The sequence below is a fragment of the Mesitornis unicolor genome, unplaced genomic scaffold, assembly GCF_000695765.1.
Source record: "Mesitornis unicolor isolate BGI_N332 unplaced genomic scaffold, ASM69576v1 scaffold6586, whole genome shotgun sequence".
Classification (NCBI taxonomy): Eukaryota; Metazoa; Chordata; class Aves; order Mesitornithiformes; family Mesitornithidae; genus Mesitornis; species Mesitornis unicolor.
The window spans coordinates 73660-97592 of record NW_010191590.1 but is presented as its reverse complement, the minus strand read 5'-3'; the positions used below and the strand labels follow the sequence as shown (position 1 = coordinate 97592).

At 38.2% G+C, this 23933-nt stretch overlaps 1 protein-coding gene across 1 annotated transcript in view; it reads left to right on the top strand.

Moving 5' to 3' along the window:
• NTF3 (neurotrophin 3) overlaps positions 1 to 22582 on the top strand; it is a 53722-nt gene extending 31140 nt beyond the window's left edge. Inside the window, exon 2 of the mRNA XM_010186781.1 lies at positions 21544 to 22582. Within this exon, the coding sequence (XP_010185083.1) occupies positions 21544 to 22338 (795 nt within the window). The 3' untranslated portion in view covers positions 22339 to 22582. The remainder of the gene's footprint in view (positions 1 to 21543) is intronic.
• The last annotated feature ends 1351 nt before the right edge of the window (positions 22583 to 23933 follow it).

The following is a 23933-nucleotide window of genomic DNA, read 5'->3' as shown; positions in this document are numbered from 1 at the left end:
AGGGGAAAGGGAAACAAGGGAAGGGGATATATTTATGTATGTAGCTGGGTGCTCAATTCAGAGACATGCACTCAGGCAGTCTATACCAGCAAATACAGCAGTAAGCTGTACTTGTAAATATATATTTTTGCTTACTCAAACTATAAACAGTGATGACATTTAGGAGAATAGCAAAAATAGGTAGAAAGAAGTACAGAAATGTTTGAGGTTTTTTTAATCTCTCATGAAGAAATAAATTTGTCAATCTCAGAACAGGTGAAAAAGTGCACTGGCATCAAACCACAAAACAGGTTCTGCATGACACATACTGACAATCAAAGGTTGTTGGTTTTTTTCCGCTGAATGACTTTGTTTCACAAAGCATTGGATCATTTTCTCTTAAGGACCAGATCCTCACAGGGATGCAAACCACAGTAATGACACTAGTCAGTGATGCTATACTACAGAAGATCAAGCCATGTAGGCAAAATTCAGATTCCTGCATTGTCAGACAAAAAGGACTTCCAAAGCTTTTAAATACTTGCCCCTCACATCCTTTGGACAATACTGTTGGATTTTATGATTCTCCTGTAATTATATGATCCTTCAGGTCATTGACTTGCTAGTATCTAGCAATCAGATGAGACTTTCACTTTGTAATAACCACACCATACATTCCAGTCTTCCCAAATTCCCGAAAAGATTTTGAATCACAAAAATTCCAACCAATATTCAAACCATGTGGAAAGAAACCTGTTCACTTCAAACAATTAAACAATTTGTAATTCTAAACATATTTTTGTTTGTTTATTTCCTTTAAAGTTCAAGTCAAGCAAGCTGTTTTTTCCCAAAATATTTTCAGATGGTCAGCTTGTAAACCTTCTGACGTTGACTCATGTTTCTGCTTGCCAAATTCATGACTTTTAACTCTTTGACATTCCTTCAGCTTTTAGATTCCTCCTCTCAATTGTAAATAGTATTTCAAACTCAGTTTAGTTTCATCTTTATAACTGAAATATGCTCCAGTAATTTAAAGCATTTTTGACCTTTTGCAATTCAAAGATTTAGCTTTAAGAAGTTATCACTTGCTTAATTTATTTGTTTTGTGTGTTTAATCTTGTTTCTTTCTCTGTGTACAAGTATACTCAATATAGGTTCCTACACTCTCCTCATCAGCAGAGTATGTGACTGCATTTTGGTGGGATTTTTTAAAATGTTCTTACATTTTATATGCATATTCTACTCTAAGAAGACTGGTAAGCTTTTTTCTGGGCTTAAACAGGCTGACAGGGTGCTGCAGTCTACACAGAAAAGTTAGCATTGTAGTAGACATTTCTACTGAGAGTGAAGAGAGGATTTCTCAGTCCTTCAAGAAATGCTCTGAATCAAATATCCTATAGAAACAAATCATTATAGTGATAATAATAGAAATACCCAAGAAATAATTTTTGTAGGTTTTGATTATTACACAATTCAAGCTGGAATCAAAGTGCTAAATATAAGCACAGGGTCTCCATACTATGGTATGGTGAATTCAAAGCCGAGATCCTGACACAGACTTTGGCTTCTTGATCTTTATTTATGCCGGAGAGTCAATTTGCACTCAAATGCAAAACATGCAGTAGTGTTGAATGATACAGAAGTGGTGCATCTGAAATAATGTTTGAGAGGATGGCAGACTGCTGGTGCCTCACTACCAGAAAAATTCCAATACAAGTAACTAAGATCCTAACACCAATTTCTTCTGTATGCCTTAAATAACACCATTTCAGCTTTGCAGAGCTCTAAGTGACTATACATCAGCTAAAGAACTGGAGTAGAGGGATAAACCTCAACTGTTCCTTGCTAATTGGGTTAATTTTCTTCATTCAAAGCCTCCTTTGCCCACTCTGGGTAGAGTATTCAAGAACTTCTGTGGAGTTAGATTACCTGCTTAACAAGAAGGAAAGAAGGGCCTATGTTTTGCAGCTCTCATCCCTCTCTCTGAAAGCTGTTCTGCAGAGACAGCAGAGAGGAACTTATTCTACTGTTGCTCAGGACTATTAGTGGAGTAGTATTGGTGGAACTGGGGATGTGGCAAAGAGAATGAAATAACAGTTGGGTACTACAGAGACCTAAAGGCTACAGCAATGATAATAGGGCAAAAACCAGAAGTGTTTCTTCATGTCTTAGCAATGCATTGCCCATCTCACCCAATTTTCATCAACCTCTGTAACACGTGAGGTTTATGTGGTGATACAGCCTATGTGTCTGTTCATAAGTCCCTCCCAATAAATTTTGAATTTGGCCATAGTTGACAGAGGATCTTAAGGTGTTTGGCTTTTATGAAGGTTGTGGAAAGAAGATGGCCAGAAAGAAGAGATGGGAGTGCCATGTTAGTGCTTCCAGTGAGGGAAGTCCAGCCAGGAGAGAGAAACTTGGAGCCTTTGGTACTAGACAATCCACACAGCATAAAAAATTAAGGACATCCAAACTCCAGGAGATTCAGATGCAGTCTGACTTTTTAGGAGACCAGAGAACCAAACCACAAGACAATAAGCTACAGTAAAACAAACTTCACTATTGGTACTACTCAAGGAAGTGTACTACTTCAGACTGATTGTAGCCATCAATTGAACTCAATGTGCAGTATCTCAGCAGGTCCAAACCCAGAAGCAGTTCTGGCTACTGCTTACATTGAGCTAATTTCAGTCCAACTCTGTCACACTCCAGGCCTCCTGAGGGCCTCAGGCAGATCAGCTTGTCTTTTTGTCAGATGGCTTTTCACCTGCAAAACAGGAATAATTTGAGCACGGTTCAGCTTCATGGGAATATCATGGATGTAAATATTATAAAGATACCAAATCATAAGTTTTATAAAGTTGAAGGAGGACAGAACCAGTTGTTTAGAGCCACAATTCTGCTAGTTGCCTCTGCCAACAAAGCTCTCTAATGGGATGACAGCACATGACAAGAAAAGGGATTTAGCTACCAACAGAGCCATAACCTTTCCCAAGCATAAGCTATACAGCATAAGGACTTTACAGCAGCATGACTGTGTCAGTGCTGTACAGGTAGAGCTAGTTTGACAGAGATTTTTGTTTTAAAAAACAAAAGGAAAAACTGAAGTGTAGATCTGGCCTGACCCTACAGATGAGTGCCAGGTTGACTCCATCAGCCCAGTACTCTTTGTAGACAACAAACAAAGCAGACTGAAGGAGTAAAAAATCATTTTTGCCAGGACAGACTCAGAGAATCTTCTGCCCATATGGTTGTGCCTAAGGAAAGAAGAAACATGCTATAAAACAGTAAATCATTGAGACAGGCTTGGTCAAAATTTCATAGCTGAACTGGTGCAACTTTTCTACATGGTCCATTTTAAAAGGTTTTCTTTGATATTTTTTCCACCAGTAGAACTAGCACAAGTTAAACTGATAGTAAGCAGATTAACCCACTGAAAAGACATTGCATCAGGATTATAAATTTGAATATTTGAAGAATGTGAATATTGTGAGTGCAGACTCAGAGAGGGGTCCTCTCTTTTAGTCACTTGTGCTTGGTTTGCATAAGTTTGATTGTATCAGCTGCAGTGGAGTTCCCTCCAGTCTAAACCAGTGTTAGAGAAAGAGGTGAGGCATAGGGAACATCAAGAGTCCACACTGAGAATTTTTGAATTAGCTAGTGAATTGAACAATCTGAACAACTTTTAAGTACATAGTTTCTTATACAGAAGCCTGATGGGAAGCCATAAACAACATAATGCTTGTGAAGATTCTAAATGCAATTTATTCCAAGAAAAAATTATCAAAGGAAGTATTTGCCCAGGAAGAAATTTGTGTTGTATGCAAAGCATGGAAAAGTACTCTGGAAGCCACTGTTAAAAAAAAAATAAATTCTCTTTGTCATATACTGCAGAGAACAGCAACCAAAAAAAAATAAAAAAAGAATAAGCTTCTGTGTTGCATTACTTTAAAAATTCACTTGAATGAAAGCAAGTAGTATAATAATGAACTGAGTCAGAGAGCACTGTCCAATTAGATGCAGAATTTAAGGAAGTCTGTAATAACAACAATTACAAAGAAAGTCTTGGTTTGGCTTATTGTTATGGAAAGGGGAAGAAAGTTGTGGTGAGTTAAATAACATCTATAAAATAGGAGGGTCTGATCAAACCGATCCAGATTAGTCCTACATAGTAGTAAGACCTTAAAATTAGGTCATGGGGATGAAAAGGGAATTTAGTCTAAACTATTTCATACAAAGCCTATGTGACATATGGAACATGTTACCCTAAAGAGTAACTAAAGCAAGGAACATGAATGTTTTCAAGAAAGAAAACAAGAAGGAACTGCATAAAGAAATTTCAAGCCATGGAAGCATCAAAAGTAATACAGTTCATATCTATTTATGTATTTATTTAGGATAGTCAACCATTATCCATGTGCTGAAGAGAAATTATGATAAGCATTCTTTTTAATACTTTCCCCCTTCCTGACTGTTGTGTTTCTGGGACTTTGTTTTGTTTTCATTAAAAGGGCTGCAATTTTGCCTTCTCAGAACACAAAGGACAAAAGCTAATAAAATGTTAATGGCTGTGTATTTTCTTTCAATGTGTAATGGTTTAAAATCTTCATTCTTCATATTCTCTTATGCTTTCACTAGGAGTTTTATGAGTGTGAAGCTTTTTTAATGTAAAATGGGCACTTTAATTCTTTTTAAAAATCTGGAAAAGCTTCATGTCCTGAAAATGTTCTCATTATTTAGTCTGTCTAGAATTAGACACCAGCAAGCAATCATCAGAACAAGCCAATGGACAGTCTGTGAGAATACTGCTCATCCTGTTCTGCCATACTTGAGTTCCTTGAGCAAGTTCTTACTCAACCTCCCTGTTAGGTATTTTGGATACTCTCTCCTGCATTACACATGGGGCTAAAGAGATACAGTGCTTTTTGATTACTGTATATTGAGTGCCAACATATAACATATTTTTTTTAAGACACATTCAAGAACTGAACTAAGTAGAAAAATAGAAAAGCCAAAACCAGGCCAAAATTGCAACCTCTCATCTGAATCCTTTCAGCCTGTAGGAGAAACCAGATTTCAATCACATCCTGAGAATGGCTAATTGACAGCAGTGCAGACTTACCTCACCTAACACAAAGAATACTATTTAGACTACTCAGCACAGCCAGGGTGAATATTTGCCTTCAGTGTGCACACTGGAAGGGATTTAAGGTTAACCCTGAGTGATGTGAGGGTTTAACATTTCTTAATGCAACTGTGGGGTTTTGGAACTGAAACTGAAGGAAAATATTGAAAATTAATCCAGAACTTTAATTCAAATCTTGAACCCAAGGCCTAATTGTAGTATGAAAGCTTCTCTTCAGTTAGAAACAAATAAAAGATTATTGAGAGACTGTTGTTTCTCAACTCAGAGAGGTTGTGGAGTCTCCTTCTCTGGAGACATTCAAAACCTGCCTGGACGTGTTCCTGTGTGACCTGGTCTTGATGATCCTGCTCTGGCAGCGGGGTTGGACTGAATGATCTTTCAACGTCCCTTCCAACTCCTAATATTCTGTGATTCTGTGATTTATACTGTGAATAAAACTCTCTTTTCCACTGCCAAAAATTGCAGGTTAGGAAGAAGGAAGTGAAATTACAATATATTTTTGTGGAATGATACTTTGCTTTTTAAAGTATTCCTTTCATTAAAGTGTAGACAAAGTAGCCCCCTTTCTTGCAGTAATGTTATTTTCTTCTTTTCACATAGCTGTAGAGCATCTGAACCAGCAAAACAGATAACTCCATTTCACAGCATAGACTCCCAAAATTTATGGGAAAGGAAAGAATGTGGAGAAATTATGATCTTAGTTTTAACTTGTTCATAGAACAGATAAAAGAGGAGAAGATGATAGTTTGCTTTTAACACCTTGTGGTTCAGAAGTTTCCATGTGCTTTATTCCTTGACTTTTGTTAGAGATCTGTCATGGAAGGCCTTCTAAACACAGAGTCAAATTTTCTTCCAACTTGTACCAAGGTAAATCTGAATTAGTATACACTTAAGTCAATAAAGTTATTTTAAGTCTAAAAAAACAACTTAATCAGAAGACACAGCATTGTTTCTTAAATTCCTCCAATTTATTTGGAATCATGTTGATCGTGAGCATTAACACCTGACTCATTCCCTGTTGGGTTTCTTCATAACAACTTATCAGTATTGACATTAGCTTACTAGAAAACTGAGCCAGCTCAGACACAATGCCAGATTATGACCTCAGTTATGTGCAGCTCTACATATCTGCAGTCTACAGTTGCTTGCTTTCTGCATGACCAAAAGCAGAATTTGGCCTTGAGCTTTAATTTTTAAGAGTTGCATATACACTATTTTCTCCAAGCATAATACAATTTAATAATTTTAAATGGCAATAAATGTTCTTTACAATATTCCTTAATTTCTAGCAGTCTCAAAATATGTGTCTTATCTTTTCTAAATAATTCTAGCACAGTACTTTTCCTGTAAATCCAACGTCTGCACATACAATTGATTCCCATAGTCCAGATGATCTGAGTCCCACAGTCTTGACCTGCCAGAATTCTCTTCTGCTTTCCACTCACCTATATATTTGTCAAAGCTATACTGAAAGTTTGAAATCACAAACTGCACCCCTATATGTATACTAACAAGAGACCTTCATGACATGGTCAAGGAAGATATTTCTGAGGCTTGATTTGCTTTTTGGCCCAGAGATGTGGGTTTAGGTTGAGGTGATGGGAGCATGGGACAGAAAAAAAGAGATATATGTGTGTTTTTTGTCTTTTTTTCTAGGAGGTCATAGAAGATATTTCCAAATATGTGTAGGTTTTACATCAGTGTCAGCACAAGAAAAGTTGCCTTCCATTGGAAAAGCCCTTTACTTCTGCTTGTAGCTCAGCAAAGCTCTTTGTGTTCCCATTGTCAAAAAGGCCTGAGAACTTATTATCCCATTTACATCCAGTTATCCCAAGATGTTGAATGACCTCTCACCTTTAGTAAAGAGTTTCCCCATATGTTTGCCTCCCAAAAGTTCCTAAGGATGTGATTGTTTTGTTTTGTTTTTGGAATGGGCTTCCTTCCATATTTTCTAGTAACAGACTGCAATCAGGTTAGGAAGATGCTGGTCTTTCACAGGTTTCCATGAACATGCTCCCCTATTTTCTAGTACTGGTAATATCCTGTATCATTTTATCATGGGCCTTTGACTCACAATCTGTACAGGATACAGTTACTAGGTTAAACTCACCACACATTGGCAGGCCCAGTCAGATAGAAATATAAGAGGGAGGGAGCAGTGTCCCTCCCTCTCCCCCCAGCTTAGCTCCCATGATTGTTCAAGTTCAGCTTGCTTGATCAATGCAACTCTGCCTGCATGCAAACAGAGCAGGGACTGCTCACCCAATACTCCCTGCTGAGAGGAAGTGGGTGGAGAGGGAGTGTTAAGATGACAGAAGTGCAGAGACCCCAAGCTTCACCCCACTCTGCTTCCTCACTAGCCAAATAAGCTGGCTGGGAGCATGGGAGAGTAAACTGCTCCACAAAAAAAAAAAAAGAAAAAAAAAAAAAAGATGAAGTAATTCACTCTTGTAGCAGAGCAGAGTGCATGTGGTGGTGGAGGGAAGATAGGGAGGAACTGTGACTCTGACTCGCAATATATTCTATACTCCGCTCCTGGGGAGATGCAGCTGTGCCTCTCCCCTTGTATAGGTTACACTGTAAAGTTACACCATCATCCAAAGTAAGCATCCCTAATTCTCCCATTTCCTACAACACAATAGCATTTGGCTCCTTTTTAATCAGGAATTTCTACTGTGCAAATTGAAGTCTAGGATCAAGGTTTTCCTATGTGCAGAATTAAAAATCTCTCCCTTGTTTGGTTTGTTGGTTCCTAGGGAAAACTACTGAACTGTTACAGCCGATTTACCTTGGCCTGCTCCTTCTTTAAGGCTGATTCCAAGATATTCTTAATTCCTCAAGGCACCTGAGATCTTCTGCATGAGCCAGCCATGGACACCTTTGGCAATGTTTTCCACATCCTTTTTCCTCCCTCTGCTTGCTTCCATGTTACTTCTGATTTCAGTAGAATAAGGACTGTTTCCCTTTTCTGCTGTTTCAATAGGAATAAATATGACATGGAAGTATTTCTGATTTTGGCTAGCTGACTCAATGGACTTTGGTTGAGGCCTGCAGAGCATTGGGACAAAACTGAAGGAAGAGGCTGGTCCAGTGGGTAGAACCAACCACAGTGAGACCTCATGAAAGGAAGTTTGGAATGCCCACTCTCTCATTCTTTTTTCTCACAACCTCGCCCTCCCTTAAACTTGGAAAATTCACATAACCTGTCTGGGCTTTAACTTCCAAACTGCAAATCAACAGCAAAAGCACTTAGTCAACAAAGTAACTCTTAATTTTAAAAAAAAGTTTCATGTTGCAGCATTGCCATACCTGCAATGAGGTTGCCAGCAGCCTTCCCTTACCCTCTGTTAGCTCTCATGCACTCACAGCACCTGCTTTGGTAAGGGAAGTTGTGTGGTCAAGCACAATATCTTGCCTCTAACACAATGAACACTTGATCTCTAACAAAAGGTGTAAAATCCTGCAACAGCATCTCCACAGATCATATCTAACATGTGAATCAATTATCCAATTATGTAACTAAGCTTTGTGGTAATCAGATGACCATAGGATTCCTTCATGAAACATATAAAGTGTGCATACAACAAGAGGTGAACAAACGTCTGTTAAAAAAATTACTGTGTCTATCGTAGTTACCATACCCTAAAAGTTAATTTATTCCTGCCTTTCTATAGATAAAAATGTTCATAACCAGATTTTCTTCAGTAAGAAATTTTCTAAAAGGACATACTAGTTATTGACTGCATAAGAAGAGGCAAGGCCAGCTGCTTTACATCTCATTTGTCTCCTTCTTTTGTCCAACGTAAAACCTTGCTTTTCTATCAAATATCTGGAGATCATATGCCTGGCAAGAGACAGCATGTGTTAAAGTACTCCCACTTCTAAAAGTCTTTTTTCAAAGATTTTTGGCAAGAAGGAGGAGAGAGGCATTGTGCATCAACAGCAAATGGCATCTGGATTCAAAGATAAGAAAATGCACCATGGTTTCCAAAAATCAAGACAGTTTTAAGATGAATTTTGAACCTGGCAGAGGTGCAGAACTTGCATTACAACAATAGAACACAGAGGTCATGTTTTGACTTTAGAAGAGAGGGCTAGATTCTGCAATTTAGCAGACACTTTGGATGCAGTTTAGCAGAGCATTCAACTATGAGCTTAATTTGTGAGAAAACTACATTTCAGTGGGAGAACTCACAAGCTTAAAAATCATACACTCTGCTAGACTAGAATACTCCCACCATGCTTAAGCATTAACTCCTAAATAAAGTGAAACTCACAACAAAGTATTAACTGAGATTTAAAATTAGAAAACTTCTCTGTCTTGAGGAGAACTGCATACTGGAAATTTTATCCACGTGAACATCGATGAACTGGGGGACTCAAAAGCAAAGTTTCACTTTAGGCAAATTTTTACAAGGAAAAGAATGCAGAGTAGCTAGATTTACTGGAACAGTCTTTACCCTCAGGACAGGCCTACATGTAAACAATTTGCTATAAAGTAATGCCAATTAGTAGAATTACTTTTTACTGTAAATGGGCAATAGTGTTTTTAAAGATTCAGACGCAGTGGGAAAAAGCTTGAGTCTTTCATGGACATACGTTATATTTGTGAGCTCTTCTCCATAAGAGGGATTCAGGGATCTTACTGCACAGCTGAGAGCAGTTCTAGGAGACCTGTCATGATTTCACAGTGTAAAACAAAGCAAGGCTGTTTGGAGACGTGATGTCTCATATTAGGCCAGTTTATTTAGCTTGTCAAAATAGACAAGGTTTTAGACATACAAGCTTTTTTTAACCTAAATCTTATATTTTTTTTGCAAAGCAGCAAAATTTTCACTTTACGTTTTTCCCCAAAAACACTTATCTCTGTTTTATCAGAATTACAGGACTCCTTTTCTATAAGAGTAACTTTAAAAATATGATTTTAAGCTTGTTGTGAGCAAAATACTGCACCTGTGCAAAGACAGTGGAAAAGGTATAAATTATATACTGCAATGTTAATTTCTTACTATGGTCCTGATGCAAACAATTCAGTTCCATGCTGCATGTATGATAAAATAAGGATCGACCATCAGCTGTATCTAGTCACAGAATCAGAGAATGTTAGGAGTTGGAAGGGACCTCAAAAGATCATCCAGTCCAACCCCCTGCCAGAGCAGGATCACCTAGACCAGGTCACACAGGAACATGTCCAGGCGGGTTTTGAATGTCTCCAGAGAAAGAGACTCCACAACCTCTCTGGACAGCCTGTTCCACTGGTCCACATTACCTTTATTGTTCAAAAGCTTTATCCAATTCATGCTGAATTCAGTGAGGTCCTACTGGTGGTTTTAAAGTATTTGTATTAGGCCTGCAGTCCTGCTTCTGAGGATTCCGCATCAGATATTTTGCACGTGTAAGTCTAACAAGACTTGTCTATTTGAGGGTTAGTGAACCTTTAAGGAACAGGGAGAGACAATTCAGAAAGCAGATTTCGATTCATGAAGTGGCCATGGATGTATTTCTGGATGGCTTTAAAGAAAGCTGGAGTCATGGGCTTTTGCTAAGCAAATACAGGAACAGTTTTGGATTAAATGAAAAAGGATTTCCCCGCCAAACCTCTCATGCCATGGCAAACCTAGTGCCATGGAGCACATCTGAGGTGACAGTACACTGCATGTGGAGGTGCAGCAAGACTCATACTGAGTGCTTAGGAGAAGCTCTCAAGCAGCAGTGCTGTTCTTTCTAAGCAAATGGTACCTTAAAAGTTTGACTGGGCCTCTTATGAGGCAGTGTTGCCCTAACATCCTTTTCCTACTCTCAAGGCAAACATCTGTATCCAAGAGTCACAGTAGAGCTGTCAGAAAACCAAAGAAATGCTTTTTTTTTCAACAGAAATCTCGAATGTTAACTTCAGAATTACTTTTTAATTCTAACTAAACAAAAGCTCGTTCCATTTCTAACTAGCATTCCCAGTTACTGTATTCTGTTTCCTTGTGGGTGTGTGTTGTCTGTACCTGTAAACTAGGTTTAGGGCTGCAAGGTTTTCCACATTGAAACTCTAAGATTTTTGGAGCAGTAAGCCTTGTCTTCTGTTTGCTTGCTTCATTTCAATGGTTTCTTTACTTCATAAAAGGAAAAAGAAATTAGAAGGCATTAAAAAAGAGAAGAGGTTTTCAGATTCTGAACAAAAACAAAATAGAAACCCTTTTCAATGTAAAATCCAGCAAAATAATGATCTTGAAGTTCACAGTTTGAAAGTTTTCCTCTTTCGTTTCCTAACATCAGAAAAACTAAAAAATAGTGGTTTCAAAATATCTTAATTTTTTTTCTATATTTTTTTTTGTATACCAAAAATTTCCCACAAAATGGGTTGTACAGTGGGAATGTAAATGTAAAAACTCATCAGACCATCCTACATCACAGGGTCTCTAGAAACATACTTTTTCATAGCCTAACAGGAGAGGGACAAAGTTCTGATAATCTGAGAGGTACTTCCCTTTCTCCTTCTGCTACCGAGTTAGAGAAAATGTACCTCTGGCATTTAAAAATAGAGAACATTCTGTTATAAAAGTGAACCACTTCACCTTAACCCTTTCCATGGCTTCCTTTGCTCTTTCCAGAAGGCTACACCAAATAAGCTCATGCCTCTTATCTATCCAGAAGCCAGGCTTGAACCCCTCAGAATTGTGGAGAAGTGAAAGAAGTGAGTTTCATCTGGAAGATTGCTCTCAACTTGAATTATTGAGAGCTTAAGCTCTCAAAATATCTCTCTGGCAAAAAAACTGCAACTATTGCCTGACTTTAATACAAAACAATTAATCAGCCCTGGTTGAGCCAAACTAGGTCTAGGTTGACTTGAAAGGTTAATGGATCTTCAAACTGTTTTTAAAAAAGACTTGGAGTTTCAGGGCTGCAACGAAACATGAAACCAGACCTCTTTGGTGTGGCTTTGGGCTTGTTACAAACATCTTGCAGAGCTTGAAAACTGCTTTTGATGGTCAGCCTAACTTCCCTTTCCCTAGCTTAATACCTTTTTTCCTGATTGCACTCCTTTGCCCCACCCTAAAGTGAATGCTCTCTTTCACCAGTGCTTACGCTTTCCAGATCTTTGCACTACGTTTTCTGTCATGCCTGTTCTGTCACCTCATAGCAAAGGCCTGCACATTCAAGGCAATTTCCTCAAAGGTCAGTTATACAACCTTTATAGTATTTTTTGCTGCTCTTTCTTAATTTTCTTTTTGTATGACAATACCTTCCAACTTTCAAGCAGCTTTCCTGATTTTTCTGTTGCCACAAAAAGTGGCAATTCCTTCCTAGCTCTGAAATGCAATGCCTCAGTATTTGCATTTATTAAATACTGTGCCTTTTCAAAGTTTTAGTTCATTCCTGGGTCTGATCAGGTATTGCCCCTTTCTAAATTTCTTTTCCCATTTGCATATCGTTGCTTAATAACACTATTCCTGCGGCACGCTGGCTTGTAATTTCTACAATGACTTTCATTTTGTAATTTTTGCCAATATTTTATGTCTCCATCTCCCCAGAAGGGATTGTATTTCTCTTTGGTCACTGCTGTTTGCATCCCCTCCAAATTCAGCTGCAAATTTAATTTGGTTGTTGCTTGGCCCTGCTGTTATTAACAAACAGTAATGAAAAGATAACAGTTTATCAGCTTAAATTATCCACTACCATTATTTAGTTCTAGTGCTTTCTTATTCTTCTGTTTGTAAATGACTTCTCAAAAAACCAAAAAACAAAAACAAAACAAAACAAAACAAAACCAACAAGAAAAACCCCAATAAAAAAAGAGGCAAGTGCAAAGCTCTAGACAAATCTCCTGTTTTTGTAAAATTAGCACAAGTCTAGTTAAGTCATTGGAATTTATTTATTTATTTAGCTAAGGATATGACCTTTAGATTTCTTGTTACTTTGGACAGTTTTCAGAGGTACAACAGCAAATAATATGTAGAAATACATCAGCTTTTGTGGAAATTGTTTACCTAACTGTGGCTTTAAGTCTTTGACATGACTAAGATGCAGCTGACTGCTCGTCTCAGGTGGCATTGTTTTTATTTCCTTACATTTCATATCTGGCATTGATCAATCAAACTTCCATTCAGCATTCCTGATGAGCTTTCCCGATCCAGGCAGTGCTCCCCAACTTACAGCAGAATACCTACATGGATCTTGCAAACATCATCTGACTTCTGTGTATTCCAGTTACTCTTTAAAATGGGAACAATGGCAGACTTCCTACTTTGTCAGTATAAACCAAGATAGATGCTTATGGACAGTTCAAATATCAGTGACACGAGAAAAGGAAACAGAGGATGATTTACACTAAGAACATTTATGGAAATATATTTGTTAAGATGCTTCATTACTCTCAAAACAGACAGGCACGTCCCATGAAGCATGCAGGACATCGTACTGCAGTGCTATTGTGCCTTGTGTGGAGAAGAGAAATCTTTACTTTTGCTCTCTTCGTAGGACAACAACAGCCAGCTCTTTGTGGGAGAAAGCAAAGGATGTCAGGGTATTTATCTAGGGTAATAAAACCCCAACACCATTTTACAGCATTTCTTATTTTTCACATGTAGAAAGTACTGAACAGAGAATTTGACTTGACCGAACTCCTCTAACAAATCAGAGAAACTGGGAATCCAGCCTTCCAAACCCTTGCACTGACCTTCTCAATACACAGATGAATTAGTCAACTGGTTAATGTAAAATTGTACAGTTGGGGCAGAGACAGACAGGTGTAAATATGTGACAAAAATATCAGTGAGGAAAGGAATTAAAACAGAAAAATATCTAGTTCTGACTGAGGAAAGCCTACTTATTGCTGTAGTTGATTATAAACCTGTGGATGCAGCTAGTGTGGTTGATATTGTACCTGACAGTAATAGTCGAGTCCCTTGGTGGGATTGCTAGAGGATGCTGGGGAGTGTCAAATGTCTCCAGGGAGGTCTCGAGTGCCCAGAACTCCAGGCAATGTCAGTGGCAGGGGAGGAAGGTGTGAGGCCAAAACCTAACAGAGTTAACTTTGCACAGGGTGTGAGAAGCAGCTGCTGTTCCAAGTAGTGAGGTAAGCAGAGAGGAACTGCTCCTGACCTTTCGTTTGGAAACAGGCAGGTATGTGTAAGGCAATCACATTTTGATCTCTAAAACGATGTATTTGTGGAAGATCAAATGTAGACACACATGCCATTGCAATCCACTGTGCCTGAAATGAACTGATATTGCCACAGTTCTGCAGAGTGCATTTAGCTGTTAGGAAAACAGATTGCTCCTTGAAGCAGATGTACGGTCACAGAACTGTCCCTAAGAAAGATGTCACCAGTTCAGAAAGCTTTCCTCAATGACTAGCAGGGTCACGGTCACAATAGTAATCACAAACAGTATTGTAGGCTGTTTCAAAGTGTAGATGAGCTTTTCGTACTTGGGTGTACAGCTGTTGCTGTGCTTTGCTCAGCTGGACATTTAAAGAGGAAATGGAAATGTCAGTGACTCAGTAGGCTGAACTCTATTTCCATAAAAGATTAGGTATATACTGTTCACTGGAGGCTATTGGGGCTCAGTGCTCAGACATGTCTTCTCTTTTGAAAATGTCCTTGAGTAATGCATGATTAAAAGCAACTGACTTGAGAAACTTTGGTGCCCTTATCCTCAGCTACGGTGTGTAGCTGTTCTCCTCAGCCCATCTGTGGGAGGAATGCATTAGTTTCAAATTCCTTCACTCTAACTTACAGTTTGCTTGGCCCCAAGGATGGGAAGGTTAATACTTAAAGCTGCTATAGTTCAATCCCACTTGATTTTTGTCTCTGAATTCTTAGGCTTCTTAGTGGGTCTGGCTCTTGCTAAAGTTTTAGCTTCAATCTGTATGTGTTGAAATTTCCATATTTTGAGAAGTGGAAATGTTCAGGAGGATCATAATGTCTCTAGGGGCATTCAGCACTCTGCAGCAATCTACCTTAATAAATCCTTCTGCAGGCACACATTATAGAAATAGTTGATTACTATTTTGAAATACAGTGCAAATTTTCATGTGCAAATATTTTGTAATCCCATCTTTCTGAATTTTCAGAATGCAGTGGTATTTTTCTTGTTCTACACCTTTTCACTGTCCCCCTAAACACAGAGAAGAAGGGTTGCATTTCTTTTCAACATAGTTATTAGGATGAGAGAATCAACAGGGCATTCTGCTACTTGTGAGTTTGTGAAAACGCTGCTTAGCAAGCAATAAGAATAATTACACTGTCATCTTTGGCAAAAGCCCGAATAAGCTGTCAGCCACCACAAATGATCATTAGTTGCTCAGTCTAAAGAACACAAGCTGCTTTAAATTTTTTCAGAATGTGGCAAATACTTCAAGCTGACTTACATAAATCATGTTGGGCATTGCAACCCTGAATGTAAAATTCACCAGTCACTTTTCTTTCTACTCCAGTTCCTTTTAGCAATGACTTTAAAGTAAATACTTAAGCAGTATCTCACACTACTAGAATTTCATTATTTTCCCAGAACATATTAAATGCCACTTGGCTCTTCAGCTGTGTAGACTGTTCAGAGACTGATCAAAATAAAGCAATATTTTTTTAAAAATCACCACAACAAAAAAATAAACAAACAAAAAACACCAAAACAAAAGCCCCAAAGCTTTCCAACATACTGTAGAGTGTTGCATCTGAAAAGAGCAGAAAGTTGCTTGCCAGAGTCTATTTGGGATTTAATTTATTGATGGAAGCAATAGGTAAGCTTATCTACCTCTCTTAGATTTAGGCCTTCCCTGAGACACCTAAATTAGACAGCATTATTACCCTTCCAACACCACAGTGATAGGCAGGAATACAAACCATTAAAATAGAATGAGACTAAGCTTCAGTTCAAAGATCAAACTTTGCCATGCTTAAGCATATTTTTCCTATGATGCTTTTTTTTACCCATTGTGCCACAAATGTCAGCAATCTCTAAGTCAAACTTATTTAGTGCAAATTAATGACCTGGTCTGTATTACAAAGATATGATGGTTTTTCTGCTATGTTCTGATACATGCTCCCACAAACTTTCTGGATCATTCATAATGCTTAGTTATCACTTAGTTCTACTCTTTGTTCCTGAAAGATCTTTGCTTTTGTTGTCATGTTAGCAATTGCTTTTGAAAGCCAGGGTAGTAATTTTGAATAAGGAGGCACTACCACTGTGCAAAGGGACCAATTCAAAGAGACTAGTATGTCTTCCTACTTTGATGTCCAGTGCTTTTCCAAATTGCACATAACAGAGTGTTCCCTAAACACATTTAAAGGCTGATTTGAGAGCCGTGTACCCTCTATCCTCTTTTTACTTACCTCTGTCAAGAGCTCGAAGCATCAAAGATGCATCTCAACATCTAGAAAGGCACACAGAAGAGCCCAGCACAAAAGCAGAGCTGTTCCAAGGCTTCTCAGCAGCTCAGGAAAAGCAGCTTTCTGGAATATGTCAGCAACCCTCCCAATATACAGAATAGAAAAGGAATAAGGTGACACAAGAGGAGAGAGACAGAAAATGGGATGGATATCCTAGCAGCTAATGTATCAGGCTGCTAATGCTTGCCCTAGGTAATTGCCTGCTGTCTTCGTGGCACAAGGCATGAAGTGAGACCAGTAATCTACCATTATGTCCAGCCACTGGGACCCCAGTCTAATTATGAGCTCAGCATAAACAGGTAGGTCAACAAGATATACCTTTTGATGTGAATCCAGAGAAAGTACTGGATCAATCCTTCTGGATTCATGTTATCTGAACTGTTCTACAACTGCATGGCTTCTAGGACACGTATGTAGTAGATACTGTACCATAAGATGGTTATACTGGTTCAAGTGGATGTGTCATTATGTATAATTTATACTGAAGACACATTTAAGTCATGTGTCATAATACACCTTAATATTGACAAGGATGTGTGTCACAGCTGACCTGAAAGCCTGTGGAAACTGAGCTCAGATACCAGTGTTAATATTCTAGCACAATCATATATCAGGCAGAAATTAAGTAGAAGCAGTCACCATTTATGGTCTCCTCTATTTGTATGTAACAACATTACTTCAGCTGATACTGAACTAGAGAGCATGCTTCTGGGCTGTGCTCTTGTTCTGAGGTCATCATGGAAATGCTTTCCTATACCTATCTGGGACATAGGCTCAAGCCCTAAATACGGTAATCTAGTTTGTACTTCCTGTAGGAGTGTAATTAGTAGTGTGTCCATTTCTAGGACCATTCATCGCATTTATTTGACTGCAAACAGTCCACAAACAGCTAAAATGAACCTTCTCAGGGATTTACACGTGGAAAATCTCAGGAAGAACCTTGATGAACAACAAAAATATCTCACAATCATCAGCTAGCTAGAAAAAGTTTGGCTTGAACAAAATCTATCTTGCTACCTTAAATTAATCATTTAAATTTCAAAAATTTTTAATGAGAGAACAGAATTCATGTAAGGCGCTAAATTGTTGGGGCATTTTTATACCATCCTGCAAAAGGCTGGAGAAGGAGCTGTTGCTACTTGTACTGGAGTAGCTTCTGCTAAGTTCCATACTAGACTGTGCCCCAGGAGCTTGGAAGTTAGGTCAGTCTTCTCTTTGACACAATGTCTCTGTTGAGATCTTGCCATTGAACACAAGTCTCCTCTATAGATAACTTACTCGTTATATGGTCACTTACTATATTGAGTAAGCACTTCTGTTTTGTGAATTACATTGTATAAGTTTTGAAACATGTCCAGAAACATCACATGATTTTCTTTGAAAATATGAAAACAGACATTTCAATGTTTTGCATTTTTCTGTCCTTTGTACTGGTTTATTGGTTTACAAAAAAAAAAAAAAAAAGTAGTACAAAATGCAAATTATCCTCAATTTTGACAGACACAAATTTCCATTTTGGGCCAAGAGCCATTTATCAGAAGCAATACTCTCCACATCTGCAAACCAATGCACCTTTAATGTGTCTTATACTCTAAATACAGCCAAAGCCACAAACCAGCTTCAGTCATGTCCATTTCTTCTAGCTAGAATAGTGCCTTAGGCATATTCTGAGGTGTTGAACTTCACAGGCAGCCTGACGATTTCAAGTCACGGACTGGAATTTCTGAACTTATTAATCTCCTCACTTATGAATCTCCTAGGTGAACTGTCTTGAAGGAACTCCCTGAAAGCTCTAATCTCATCAAACATTTGCATTTTCTTTCCTAATTTTGCACCCAAAAACCATCCCCGAAAAATGTAAAGATTGGTTCTGAAACATTTTCATTTTTGCAGCAAATAATTCACCAGCTACAAATTAAACAAGTCAAATTTCAGAGTAGTTTTACCCTTCCCACTAAATCAATGAGGCATTTTGCATTAGGTTCATAAAAGTATTTTTAAACATTTTTTTTCCACTAATGGATTCTTCCATGGGTGAGAAAAACAGTTTACTTGAACTGCTCTAATTCTGAGGTCTCTTGCTTACCCTTTTTGTGTGCAGCATGATATTAAAGAGAGTCTGCAGGAACTCCAGTCTTACTTTTCCCACCTCATCACCTGCTCCAACTTGTGTATTTTGCTAGTGCCACTTAGTTTTGAAACTAAGCAGACTAGTGATTATATGCAGCTGCATGTTGGCATGAATAATGCTTTCAGCTTTTGAGCTGAGCATTGTCAGAGCTTTGGTCACCATCCTATGGACTTGTGTGTCATACTGTGTATGTGTTAGCAGTAAGAATCTGATGAATGACATTTGTTTTATAATGTTTTTACTGCTTTTAAAAACATATAATTTACTGAGGAAAGACCAAGCTGCACAGGAAGAGGTCTTTTTATACAGCACAGTCTAGGCTCTGAGATCCGTCTGTGTTAAGTCAGTATTTGTTTAAGTATGACAGTAATTGTATGGTAACTGAAAATCTTAGATTTTTTTTTCCAAAGCATAATATTGCTGCAAGCAACAGTCTAGATTTAGGTGAACTCATACTGTGACAAACTGAGAATGAAGAAAACACATTTCTTGTCCATAAAAGGACAGATCACACATCCACACAGGGTAGCTCTGATTTTGCTGCAGTTCCAAACTACGAAGTGGGTACTCACTGTTGCTAAAAGGAGTTTTGCTTATTAGAGTGGTTAGAGGATTCCCCAGTAAAACTTTTTTTCTTTCTCTTCGGAAATAGAAAATGGTTTGCCTTTTTAAACGGAAAATGGTAATTTGAAGAAGTGGAAAATTTTCTGTGTGAGATGTCTGATTTCTTTGCAGTTTCTTCTAGGTAAGGGAGTACCCAGAGAGCTACCAGCAGGTTGAGGGAGGGGATCTTTCCTTTCAACTTAGTGAGGCCACATCTGGTGTGCTGTGTTCAGTACTGAGCTCCCCAGTACAAGAGAGACAAGGATACACAAGAGTGAGCCCATAAGGGACTGGGGCATCTGTCATATGAGGAGAGGTTGAGAGAGCTGGGGCTGTTCAGCGTGGAGAAGAGAAGGCTCAGGAGGATCTTGTCAAAGTGTAGGAATACCTGATGGAGGGGGAGTAAAAAAGTAGATGGAGCCAGGCTCTTCTTGAGGGTGTCCCAAGAAAGGACAGGAGGCAATGGGCACAAATTGAGATATAGGAAATAATACTGAAATATGAGTTGGGGTTGGGTTTTTTTTGTTTGTTTGGCTGGTTTTTTTGTGGAGTTGGGTTGGTTTGGTTTGGTTTGGTTTAGTTTGGTTTGGTTTCTTTTTACTATGGGGTTGGTCATACCCTGGAACAGGTTTACAGGAAGGGTTGTGGAGTGTGCATCCATGGAGATATTCAAAACTTGACTGTGCAGTGCCTTGTGCAACCTGCTCTAGTTGACCCTACTTTGAGCAGTGGGATTGGACTATATGATCTCCTGAGGATCCCTCCAGCTCCATCTGTTCTGTGTTCTGTAACTCTGTGCCTTCATTCCAGAGTGCTAGTGGTCTGACACATAGTGGACATGTTTGCAATACAGGAAAATAAAGTTCAAGACCGTTTTGAGTCACTTCAAGCAGTACTACAGCCAGGGCTTTTCACATGGTATGAGAGTGCTCTGACATGAGTTCAATATTTTCTCCTTTAATTCACTACTTGTGCAAAAATTTCATTAAAACCAGTGTGCTTTGAAGTTATGTTTTGCTTTCATGATTTAGTATTTTACACTAAAAATCAATTTCACTTAAATATAAGTGCAAATACAAAATATGTATCTCATGTTTTAATATTAATATTCATCTCTTTAGATGAGTGCTCACAGTTTTCAACTACACCAACAGGATGTCAGAAAGATTTACCCTTTCCTCCCAAATGAAGAAAGGCTGAGAGAGCTGGGTCTGTTTACCCTGGAGAAAAGGAGACTCAGGGGGAATCTTATTAATGCTTATAAATATCTAAAGGACAGTGGTCTGGAGGATGGGACCAGGCTCTTCTTGGTTGTCCCTAGTGACAGGACAAGGTTCAATGGTCACAAACTGGAACACAGGAGGTTTAACTTAAGCATAAGGAAAAACTTCTTTACTGTGAGGGTGACAGAGCACTGGAACAGGCTGAACAGTTAGGTTGTGGAGTCTCTTTCTCTGGAGACATTCAAAACCCGTGTGGAAGCATTCTTGTGTGACCTACTCTAGGTGATCCTGCTCTAGCAGAGGATTGGACTAGTTAATCTTCAGAGGTCCCTTCCAAACCCTAGCATTTTGTGATCCTGTGATTCTATGAAACTGCACTTACAAGGTCATCACAAAAATTCATATAGAGCAGTTTGTGGTGAAGTACAGTAAAGAGAAGAAGAATATTTTTAGGTCCAGTTTTCAAAATCTTGATCTTGAGTTAATTTTGATCTTTTTGAAGAAGTTTCTTTAGTTTTGGAGTGGGAGTGGAGGTTCTCCATCTATCCTTGAATATTTCTAACTACAGTCAATTTTGTTCCACTTCATATAAATGTCATAAAGGAACTTCATTAAAAATAATAAAAAATAGGCCCCAACCCTGCAAACAACCAGTGCAAAATGGTCTGTAGATCCATCTCAACTTCTCACTTGTATTACAGAAGTCTAACTATTCTGAACTTTCTGAAGTTCAAAATATAAGAAACCTCGTTTTGCTGCTTGACTACATCCTTTTCCTTTGACAATACTTTCCCTCCTACTTCTGTAGAGAAAGGACCTAACTGACGTATCTGCCAGTATGCATGGAAATAGGAAAAGTAAGGTCATCCTGAAAAGTGATGTAGATGAAATTCTGAAAAAGGGTCAGAAAATAGTTACATTAAGTATAAAATATAATGGAAAATTATCCTAAAATAAAATACATGTCTTATCTGTATCTCTAACGTGCAGAAGACGTTAAAAACAAATCCAAGTCTTCATATCTACAGCTTCTTCCCTATATAATTGTTTTTATGTTGACTTTCTGTTTCTTTGCAGATCTTACAGGTGAACAAGGTGATGTCCGTCTTCTTTTATGTGATATTTCTCGCTTATCTTCGTGGCATCCAGTCTACCAACATGGATCAAAGGAGTTTGCCAGAAGATTCAATAAATTCTCTTATTATTAAACTCATACAGGCAGATATTTTGAAAAACAAGCTTTCTAAGCAGATAGTAGATATTAAGGAAAACTATCAAAACACAGCGCAGAAAGGAGACATTCAGGAAGACATGGATGGAGATGAAAATGTGAAATCAGACTTCCAGCCAGTTATGTCAATGGATACAGACCTCTTAAGGCAGCAGAGACGCTACAACTCTCCCCGAGTCCTCTTGAGTGACAACACACCTCTGGAACCGCCACCGCTGTACCTCACAGAGGATTATATTGGAAATTCAGTGATGTTGAACAGAACCTCCCGGCGGAAAAGGTACGCAGAGCACAGGAGCCACCGAGGGGAATATTCTGTCTGTGACAGTGAAAGTTTATGGGTCACGGACAAATCATCTGCAATTGACATTAGAGGACACCAGGTAACTGTGCTGGGAGAAATTAAAACAGGCAACTCTCCAGTTAAGCAATACTTTTATGAAACAAGGTGTAAAGAAGCCAAGCCTGTAAAAAATGGCTGCCGTGGCATTGATGACAAGCACTGGAACTCCCAATGCAAGACATCCCAAACTTATGTTAGAGCACTGACTTCAGAAAACAATAAACTGGTAGGCTGGAGATGGATAAGAATAGACACCTCCTGTGTGTGCGCATTGTCAAGGAAAATAGGAAGAACATAAATCTGCATCTCTTTGCTATATAAATTATTACTTTAAATTATATGATATGCATGTAGCATATAAATGTTTATATTGTTTTATATATTATAAGTTGATCTTATTTATTAAACTTCAGCAAATCTACAGTATATAAGCTTTCTCTCTCAATAAACAAGAGCAAAGGGTGTGTGCCTCTGCTGTGGGCAACTCCGGGTTTTTTTAGACTATGTTTGTGACACTGCTTGTTGGCAGCATACCATAACCTTACTGTAAAATCTGTGTAAAATCAGTATTTTTCATTCAGTATTGTCAAGCCAGTGACTGTCATTTAGTAAACTTGTTAAAAAACAGATCAATGTCAAGAGTTGTGTACATACTTATATTCTCCACTCTATACATTCACATTTAATGGGATGCAGTGTTGACTCCTCACTGCCAAAGCAAAAATGGACCAAAATATGTGTTGTAGCCTGCAGATGATGTCAACATTACAGGTATCAAGTAGCCATAAAATACAATTTCTGCATATTATGTCAGTTTTTCCAGTGAAATGACTGTTTTCCCTCTGTTAGCAATTCAGAAAGACTCCTAATAATCCAACAACTTTATGTTTTTGAAGCACATTTCTTTTGCAACTGTTTCTAATGCTGCCAGTTCATCATACAAAAAATATGAAAAAAATCTAAAATATTTGTAGAAACTTAGTGAAGCCAAGAACCAAACTAACTTGATCATTAATATAATACATAAAAGATTATTTCTTCAGAGTTTATTATTTATTGTGATCAGCCTCTTCCTCCTCACATGGATCAATTTTCTTCTGTTTGCATTGCTGTATCAAATGTCTCTGTCTGAATTTTTAAAATATAAGTAAAACTGGTAGTGTCTTAACATTAAAAGAGCTTTTGGCTTGCAAATTATAGTAAAGAAAGATATCTTGGCATGGATATCGAAGCCACACACCTGTACAAAGCTGTTGTCCTCAGCAATCCATTCCCCATTTTACACAGAGGGAAAAAAAAACCTGGTAGCTTTCATAGGGCCATGAAGTAATATATCTTTTTGAGCTGTATGGTGACTAAAATCTAGATCGTCCATACTTACAATGAAGTTCTTCAATTATACAGGTGAGTTGTTACTTAGAACAGACAAATGTACTAGCATATATATACCTCGAACCTTTCTTTGTATTGTAGCTCCACTGGGGACAGTAATAATTACACTACTTGAGGACATAGTCTATTACATATTCACTGTTTAATGTCCTGGATGTTATCCCACTCCCACAAAAGTAAATGATCTTGTCATGGATATCAACAGAATCAAGATTGGACTGCATATGTTATCTGTGTCTGGCTAGATCTTAACACACAGGCAGGGCCGAAAAATGCCAGCCATTCAAAAAGCATTACAGCTGTAGTGGTCTTAGGTTTTTACAGTACAGCTTTCAATGTTGTAGCATGTTCAGCATCACAAATGAGAATGACATCAGAGCACTCAAAACCCAGGTTTCTGGATGCCTTTGTTCACAGAGCTTTTTCTACTGGAGAACCAACTTCCAATCTGCAACAGGTCATCAAAGGCAGCAAGGTGTGTGGTCTCCCCTAATCCTTTAC